General features: G+C 52.1%; 1 protein-coding gene across 3 annotated transcripts; it reads left to right on the plus strand.

Annotated features, from left to right (window-relative positions):
- The first annotated feature begins 6 nt into the window (after window positions 1-6).
- ZMYND19 (zinc finger MYND-type containing 19) lies at window positions 7-9,092 on the plus strand. 3 transcript variants are annotated; one of them, XM_025865268.2, is made up of 6 exons: window positions 7-145; window positions 1,243-1,302; window positions 2,373-2,479; window positions 3,100-3,240; window positions 8,367-8,547; window positions 8,723-9,092. In XM_025865268.2, exons 1-6 carry the CDS (start codon window positions 95-97, stop codon window positions 8,864-8,866), a joined length of 684 nt encoding a protein of 227 aa, XP_025721053.1. In that variant the 5' UTR covers window positions 7-94; the 3' UTR covers window positions 8,867-9,092. The 3 variants fall into 3 exon arrangements, with proteins under 3 accessions (XP_025721053.1, XP_073746780.1, XP_073746781.1); XM_073890679.1 differs by having other exon boundaries at window positions 8,376-8,547; XM_073890680.1 differs by lacking the exon at window positions 1,243-1,302.
- The last annotated feature ends 65 nt before the right edge of the window (window positions 9,093-9,157 follow it).

The raw sequence follows: 9,157 nt of genomic DNA on the forward strand, positions 1-9,157 counted from the left end.
ACCCGGCGCGCCGCGGCGCCGCCCCGGCCCGGCCCCGGTCCCGGCCCGGCGCCTCCCGAGGGAGCGGCGCCGCCGGCCGAGCGCAGGCCCGGCCATGACCGACTTCAAATTGGGCATCGTGCGGCTCGGCCGGGTGGCCGGGAAGGTGAGCGGAGCGGGAGCGCGGGGCCGGGGGCTGGAGCGCTGGGCCGGGGCCGCGGGGTCGGGGGCATGCGGGGCCGAGAGGGTGGGCGGGCTGGCGGCGGGTCCCCGCGGGCCAGGAGGGGGCTGGCGGCCGCGGGCCGCGCAGCGCCCTTCCGAGGCGGCCCGCTCGCTCGTTGGCAAGACGGTCTGCGTGCGTCTCAGTGCCTGGCCGTCCGTAGTGGAGCTTCGCGCAGGGTTCACGCTGCCAGCGGTGGCCGTGTCTGGACGAGCCTCGGTGGGCCTCCCAGAGCAGGGCCTCCCTCTGCTTCTCTCCCTTACCTGGCCCCGCCCTCCGCGTGTTCGAGGCTGGGGCTTCCTGGCACCTGTGGGCATTGAGGCTTGGCTGTTTCCAGGAGCCGGCCGGCCGTGCAGCTGCGCCAGCCACGGACCTTACCCTGGATGGGAACCCTGTTCCCATCACCAGCGGCGGAAGCTTCTGGTGGGAGAGAGGAGCAGAGGCAGTCAGATGAAGGTAAAACCGACTTAGATCTTAGAAAAAGGCTTTCCAAGCAAGAATGAGACTAGTCCGTTTGGGGGACTGTTTCCTGCCTTTCCTGCAAGAGGAATGTGGCTTTTTACCTAATGAAGGGTGGGTTCCCCGTCAGCTCTGAGACCCCTTCTAACTCAGTGACTGGTTGTATTAGTATCATCCCTTAAAACTGTTATTTGGAAGACTTCAGACAGGAAACAAACAGTTCAGTGTGTACTGCCAACCCATCTTAATCAATAAACGTTCACTGAAACCTTCTGGATGTTCTGCCTCAACCCAGGGCCCCTTTCTCTCTTCTGAGGAAGCGGCCCTCAGATTAGGGTTATTGGCACGTTAAAACACACAGCTTAGAGGTTAGCCAGCTCAGTGGCACTTACGGTTTAGGCTCATGTGGATGGGAAGTGAAGCCTGACAGTCTTGAGTGGGAGATATCCACCGGCTTTTTGGGGTAGGCTGCCTCATGCCCCTTACCTGCTGGCCTCATGTAGCCGGAAGGGGCCATTTCTGTCTGTTACTAATACTTTGCTGTGACCCTGAAGGTAACGTTTTGAAACATGGTTAATTTCCAGACCAAGTACACACTGATAGATGAGCAAGATATCCCGCTGGTGGAGGGCTACTCCTTTGAGGTAAGGGTGGCTGTTTCTCTGCTGGCCTGCTTTCAGTCAGTGCCGGGGAGGGTCATGAGGGATGGGTTTTGGCCCCTGTGAGGGCAGCCTGGCTTTCACTGTCCAGTGGAGCCCCCCCCCACCACCGTGATGTTGGTCCTCCCCCACGTTCCCCCTGGTGGCTGACTCTTCCTGAAAACATCAGTCGTGTCATGTTTGTGACTGAATGTTCAACTGGACAAGCTCTGACTCCCCAGGAGACTGTCCAGTGCCACCCCACCTCTCCTCTGGCCTGGCCCCACCATCCCTCCTGTGCCCTTGTGCTCTCCATTCTCTCATCTTCCTGAGCTCCCTTGCCTTCTGCTGTTCTCTGCTTGATGAGCTGCTGTCCACCGGCCGGTCCTCACCTACCGGCACCCCCCTTTGTAAACCCTGCCGGAGCCCGTGGACCCACTACACGCTCATCTCAGCCCCTCATGCTTTTAGAGTACAGATGACCCTTGAACAACATGAGTTTGAACTGCACAGGTTAACTTAGATGTGGGTTTGGTTTTTTTTTTTTTTATAAACATAGTCCAGTACTTTCTCAAAAATGTTTTCTTTTCTCAGCTTTAACTTCTTGTAGGAATATAGCATATGATACCTGTAACGTGCAAAGTATGTGTAATTAGCTGTTTCTGTTATCGGTAACATTTCTAGTCAAGAGCAAGCTATCAGTAAAGTATCCAAAAGTTAAAAGTCATATGTGGATTTTCAACTGTGTGGGGGTTCAGTGTGCCTTATGTTTAGGGGTCTACTGTTAGTTACTTGTTCAAAGATTTTTCTCACTGAATTGTGGGTTTTTTCCTAAGAATAGGAAAATTTATTTCTTTGTGTCCACAGTATTTTGCAGAGTGGTTTGTGAGTGTATGCTTGTTGGGATACGGGGCTGGCTTCCACGTCTGGGAGCCTCTGCAGAGCCCTGGGTCCCAGAAGTAGGCCTCATAGATGTGCCCTGGCTTGTTTGTTTCACTTCATTTCTTGAAGTGGGGTTCAAAATGTAGCTGAGAATCGGAGGCTTTTTAACAGACCTTTTCCTTGTTCTTTCTCAGGCCCGGATGGAAGTAGATGCAGATGGAAATGGTGCTAAGATATTTGCATATGCTTTTGACAAAAACCGAGGAAGAGGGTCAGGAAGGCTCCTTCACGAGCTGCTGTGGTAGGTATTTTCCAGCTGCTTGTTTGCCATTTGGGTACTGCGTGAGCCCTGTACAGGGTGCATGGAGCCTGTGGAGCAACCTGCCCTTGTTGACAGAAGGTGCTTTCCCCAAGTCCTGCGCCCCCTACCATCCCTCTTACTTTTGTGCAACCCAGAGGGATTGCTTGCTCACTGGCGTATTGTGCCACTAATGGAGCAGCCTAAAAGTGCACTTTCTGCTCAGCTACTTGCTCCAGACACAGCCTCCTCTGGGGTCTGGTCCCTCTACTGTGTTCTTGCTGAGCTTGTTAGTGGGATGTGAGGAACGACCTACCTCTCCTTGGTGTCCATGGTGGAGTTCCAGAATGCTTCAAAATAACTCAGGTGAGGTATTCTCTAGGCTGTGTGTTTGATAGTTGGGGGTTCCATCCTGGCTTCTTGCAGCCTAGCTCTTAAATCAAGGGGCTGAACTGTCAACGTGGTCCATCTTGTTTGGCCATAGACTCACATACTTGGATTCCTCTCAGCAGCCTTGCTCCTGACTGTCCCTGTCAGTGTGGCGAGGGGCCAGTTCAGATCCCGTGGCTGAAGTGTTTGGGAAGGCCGGAGGCGGCTGATTGAGAGAGTTGTCTGTTTCCTAGGGAGCGGCACAGGGGAGGCATTGCTCCCGGGTTTCAGGTGGTGCACCTCAATGCTGTGACTGTGGACAACCGCCTGGACAACCTACAGCTGGTGCCGTGGGGCTGGCGGCCCAAAGCTGAAGAGACATCCAGCAAACAAAGGTGGGTCTCCTCAGGGCCTGCTGAAGCCAGCAGAGGTGCCTCCGGGGGGAAAGCCCTCCTCCTCCAAGCTCTTGTGTTTTCATTTGTTTTTGTTTTTTAAAGATTTTATTTAGCGCCTGGGTAGCTCAGTCATAAAGCATCTGCCTTCAGCTCAGGTCATGGTCCCAGGGTCCTGGGATGGATCCCAGCATTGGGCTCCCTGCTCGGCAGGAAGCCTGCTTCTCCCTCTCCCACTCCCCCTGCTTGTGTTCCCTCTCTCACTCTGTCTCTCTCTGTCAAATAAAGAAATAAAATCTTAAAAAAAAAAATGATTTTATTTATTATTTGAGAGAGAGGGAGCACAGGGAGAAGCAGGGAGCCCAACGCGGGGCCTGATCCCAGGACCCCGGGATCGAGACCTGAGCCGACAGCAGCTGCTTAACCGACTGAACCACCCTGGCTCCCCATCCTCCAAGCTCCTGTTACCAAGAGGGCTCATGTCTCTACTCTGCATTCTGATGCTTCTGTGAGAGTGGAGACCTTGGCTATTTAAAGTGTGGGACCCTTGTTTTCTTCATGGGGGTGGGATACCATTTTGATGGTTATATTTTGGGTTGGTTTTCTAACGATTGGCTCTAGTGGGGAGAAGGGTTATCTGGGCTGGATGCTTGCACATGAGCAGGACTTCTGCTCCATACCCCTGAGAAAAGTCGGACATCTTTGTCTTAAGGATGCCCCTGTACACACACATGCGTCTTTTTGTCATGCTCTTTGGCTAAACACTTCACTTAAGTAGTAGTTTAAAAGAAGCAAGACATGGGGCACCTGAGTGGCTCAGTTGGTTAAGCAGCTGCCTTTGGCTCAGGTCATGTTCCCCAGGGTCCTGGGATGGAGCCCCACGATGGGTCCCTGCTCAGCAGGAGCCTACTTCTCCCTCTGCCCCTCCCCCCTGCTTGTGCTCTCTCACTTGCTCTTTCTCAAATAAATAAATTCTTTAAAAGAAGCAAGGCAATGTGCTTTGGGGACTCTGCTGTTTAGCATCCACCTCTGTGTGGTCCTGAAAACAGTGCTTCTGCTCAGGATAGCATAGGTATCCCACTTGGGCAAGTAGGATGCTGAGAACAGTTCCCATGGCCCCAAGAACAGCCCAGGTATGAGCTTCATGGAGCCCTTGGGAAGAGCTGCGGAACCAGCAGGATGGGAGTTGGGAGCTGCGATGAGCCAGGATGTTCTTGGTCATGTGTACATCATCTTTGGGCCCACGGGGGCTCTCTGGGGTTTGTGCATGCCCTTGGGCCTCTGGGAAGGCTCTTTCATCAAACAAAATGAAGGCGGTGTTATCAACAGAAGGGTAAGGGCAGCTCAGGAGGCATATTAGCATCCACAGATTTTCTCCTGGGTTGTCCAACATGGACGCTTGTAAAGTGTGAGCACTGGGACCTGCCCCCACAACACCACACAGGTTTCCCCACTGCAGACCTAGAGGGCCCTGTCTACCCCTTCACCCAGCAGTGGATCTGCTCCTTCCAGGACCTCTGGGTAATGAAGTCTGTCACTTTAGGCCTTTGTGTGACTCATGGTTTGGCCAACCTATGACTGAATGTTACATTTACTCATCTGAACACCCTCTATGGCTATAAGATAACCACAGTTGAGAACACCTGTTTGGGAAAGGATCCATTACACCCCAGGCGACCCTGTCCAGTGGTCTCTGCCGGGTCATGGCCCGGTTGCCCCCATTCTCCGCTAGGCTCCTCCTGGGAAACCCAGGACTGAGGCTGTGCTCTCGAGGCTCTCTCCTTTGTGACCTCCCAGGAGCCGATCTAGTGGTGCCATCCTTAGTTTGTCCAAGGCCAGGGATTTAGACCCTCAGCGGTGGTCACACCATTTGTGGGTCAGAGCCAGCCTGAGTGCAGCCCGAACTCCCAGCTGGCCTGGGCATTATGTGTCCTTCTGTTTCTCAGCTGGTGGCCTCCACATGGCTGGTTCTTATGGGAATCAGCCTGTCTGTGAGGCCAGGAATATGGCACCATGGATTCTCCCAGGCCTGCACATCCCACCTGGCTTTCCTTCCATGTGGGGGCCACAAGTGTGGCTCATCTGTTAGGGGGGAGGGGCCTCTTTGTCAAAGTGTGTTTTCTTTCCTTGCTGCTTTTAAAAGCCAGCTGGGGCCAAAACTTGCCTCCATCTTGTAGGACTTCATTGAAGGGCTCAGAAGGCAGCCAACAGCCTCCTACATCCTGACTCTTCCCTTTGAAAAACTTTTCTTATTCTGGTAAAATGTATATAATGTTTACCATCCTAACCATTTTTCTTAAAAGATTTATATATATATATATATTTAAGATTTTACTTATTTATTTGACAGAGACACAGCGAGAGAGGGAACACAAGCAGGGGGAGCAGGAGAGGGAGAAGCAGGCTTCCCAACAAGCAGGGAGCCCGATGCGGGGCTCGATCCCAGGACCCCGGGACCATGATCTGAGCCGAAGGCAGACGCTTAATGACTGAGCCACCCAGGCGCCCCAAGATTTATATATTTTAGAGAGAGAGTGTGCATGTGTGAGAGTGTACCCAGGGGTGGGTGGGGCAGAGGGAGAGGGAGAGAATCTCAAGCAGGCTCCGGCTGAGCGGAAGCTCCATCCCACAATCCCAAGATCATGACCTGAGCCGAAATCAAAAGTCAGGCACTCAAGTGACTACACCACCCAAGTACCTCCATCTTAACCATTTTTGAATGTTCAGTTCAGTGGTGTTGAATACACCCACATGGCTGTAAAACCATCCCCACCGTCCATCCATTTTTTCAGAACTTTTCCATTGTCCACCCAAACACAGACCCCTCCCCTCCCCAAGCCTCCAGCCTCCCGTTCTCTGTTTCTGGATCTGATTCCTCTAGGGCCTCCTGGGAGTAGAATCCTGCAGGATTTGTCTTTTTGTGACAGGCTTATCTCAGCACAGTGTCCTCAAGGTCTGTCCGTGGTGTTGCCTTTGTTAGGATTTCCATTCTTTTTATTTATTTTTTATTTATTTTTTTTAAAGATTTTATTTATCAGAGAGACAGCGAGAGAGGGAATGGGGGAGGGGGAAAGGGAGAAGCAGGCTTCCCGCCGAGCAGGGAACCCGATGCAGGGCCCGACCCCAGGACCCCGGGACGAGCCGAAGGCAGATGCCCAATGACTGAGCCCCCCCCCCCCCAGGCGCCCTCTGTTCTTTTTAAAGATTGAATGATAATCCGTTACATTTATACACCACATTTACCTATTTGTGTGCTGACGACAACACACACTTGGGTCGTTTTCATGTTTTATCTGTTGTGAGTAATGCTGCCATGAACATGAAAGTGCAAATGTGTCTGTAAGATCCTGCTTTCAGTTTGTTTGAGTATATGCCCAGCAGTGCACTTGCAGGATTGTAGGATAGTTCTATTTTTAACTTTTTGAGGAACCATCATAATGATTTCCACAGTGTCCACCGTTTTAAATTCCGCCAACAGTGCACAAGGGTTCCAGTTACTCCACATCCTTGCCAATACTTAGTACACTCTGGTTTTTGTTTTAAGGAATAGTCATCCTAATGATTGTGAGGTGATATCTCATTGTGGTTTTGATTTGCATTTTCCTGATGATGAGTGATGGTGAGCATTTTTTCATGTGCCTGTTGGCCATTTGTACGTCGTCTTTTCGAGGAGTGTTTTATGGTCTTTTGCCTATTTTTAGAGATTTATTTATTTATTGGGGGGTGGGGGAGGGAGAGAGCGAATCTCAACAGACTTCCCACTGAGCACGGAGCCCATCTCATGACCCTAAGGTCATGACCTGAGCTGAAATCAAGAGTCAGACGCTTAACTGACTGAGCCACCCCGGCTCCCTTTGCCTATTTTTAAATCTGGTTGTTTGGTTTTTTTCTTGTTGAGTTATGGGAGCTCTTTATATATTCTGGATATTAATTTCTTATCAGATACATGATTTGCATATATTTTTCCTCATTTTGTGGGTTGCCTTTTTAGCTCTGTGGATAGTGCCCTTTTTTTGTTGTTCTTCTAAGTAAGCTTCAGGCCCAACATGGGGCTTGAACTCATGACCCCAACATCAAGAGTTATGGCTTCTGATGAATCACAAACCTGTACTTCTGAAACAAATAATACACTGTATGTTTTTAAAAAAAAAAAAAAAAGAGTAGATAGTAGGAAGGGAAGAATGAAGTGGGGGAAATCGGTGGGGGAGACGAACCATGAGAGACTATGGACTCTGAGAAACAAACTGAGGGTTCTAGATTGGAGGGGGTGGGGGAATGGGTTAGCCTCGTGATGGGTATTAAAGAGGGCACGTTCTGTGTGGAGCGCTGAGTGTTATATGCAAACAATGAATTATGGATCACTATGTGATGTATGGTGATTAACATAACAATAAAATAAAATTAAAAAAAAAAGAAGGAGTTATGGCCTCTGCCCTACTGACTGAGCCAGCCAGGCGCCCTGAGGTCTTACATTAAAGTCCTTGATCCATTTTGAATTAATTTTTGTATATAACCTAGTCTCTCCAGGCCTGGCCCCCATGGGGGTGGTGGGGTGAAGGGGGTGTTAATCTGTTCCTTTGGAACCCAGCATCAGGGCGGGCTGCTGACTGCCTGCACTTGCCCCACCCAACCTGTGCTCCCGTGGGGCCTGTTGGGGCACCTCAGTTCTAGCGTCGGGTAGGATTCTTGAGTTGCAAGCTTCTGGTCCACTAAGGACATAGAGCAGCTCACAGCATCGAAGGGGAGGTGGCTGGGGCAGAAGCTGGTGCCTCTGGGGCCATGAGCAGGAAAAAGGGCTGCGAGGCCTTGCTCGGGTGGCCAGACTTGGCCGGGTCCCTGTCCTGAGACCACATGTTCTCTCTGCCTGCCGTGTGCCTGTCAGTCCCAGATTTGGTGGGATTGAGGAGTGAGGTAGACATAGCCCTGCTCTGTACCTTTTAGTGGGTAGATACCTGATGTCACACAGAGATAAGCCCCACTACATAGTTCGGGGGAGCGGGTGCAAAGAAAAGCCAAGTTGTAAAAACCAAGCAAGGGTAACAGTTTGTCCTGAAGTCGTGTCATTGTCGTGTCCCTGCTTTGACCGTGTCTGGCTGGAGTGTACCGAATCGTCTGCTTTTCCTTTCGAGGGAGCAAAGCTTATACTGGCTGGCGATCCAGCAGCTTCCCACGGACCCCATAGAGGAGCAGTTCCCTGTCCTGAACGTGACCCGGTACTACAACGCCAACGGAGACGTGGTAGAAGAGGAGGAGAACTCCTGCACCTACTATGAGTGCCATTACCCTCCCTGCACGATGATCGAGAAGCAGGTACCAGTGCGGCCGCGAGCGCTGGCCCACACCCCGCCATCCTAGCCCCTCTCCAGCTGTGGCGGCTTCAGCGCATGGGGGTGCCGGGTCCTTTCTGGTTGGGATGTGGCGTCTGCCCCACAGCCGGTCCCCTGGTGCGACGGTGAAGCCACGGTGGTTCTGTGTGTGCTTTCAGCTCCGCGAGTTCAACATCTGCGGGCGCTGCCAGGTGGCCCGGTACTGCGGCTCGCAGTGCCAGCAGAAGGACTGGCCGGCTCACAAGAAGCACTGTCGGGAGAAGAAGCGCCCCTTCCAGCACGAGCTCGAGCCAGAGCGATGACCGGGCTGCCCGAGCTTCCTTGGGCGCAGCAGACACGACTGGTGGTTGACCTGAAGGTGTGAAGAAGCCAGTGACATGCACCCATGGCCACCGCCACGGAGGCCCCTCATCGTGGGTACTTTGTGTGGGCAAAGTGCTCCCCGCGGTGTTCCGCTCCAAGCAGAGACAGCTGGGGAGGCTCCCACCAGGACGCTTCTCATTATTTATATGTTAATATGTTTGTAAACTCATGTACAGTTTTTTTGGGGGGAGGCAGTGGGAGGGTTAGAAATTACAAATAGAATCATTTGC

This window comes from Callorhinus ursinus, unplaced genomic scaffold (genome assembly GCF_003265705.2).
Source record: "Callorhinus ursinus isolate GAN/ISIS: 27379988/994484 unplaced genomic scaffold, GSC_fseal_2.0 scaffold1960, whole genome shotgun sequence".
Lineage (NCBI taxonomy): Eukaryota > Metazoa > Chordata > Mammalia > Carnivora > Otariidae > Callorhinus > Callorhinus ursinus.

Bases quoted from the DNA above. Each gene is read 5' to 3' on its own strand.
- ZMYND19 (XM_025865268.2), top strand. From the start codon at position 95: ATGACCGACTTCAAATTGGGCATCGTGCGGCTCGGCCGGGTGGCCGGG. The intron at 2,480-3,099 runs GTAGGTATTTTC...TCTGTTTCCTAG, and splicing joins CTCCTTCACGAGCTGCTGTG to GGAGCGGCACAGGGGAGGCA. The intron at 3,241-8,366 runs GTGGGTCTCCTC...TTTCCTTTCGAG, and splicing joins GAGACATCCAGCAAACAAAG to GGAGCAAAGCTTATACTGGC.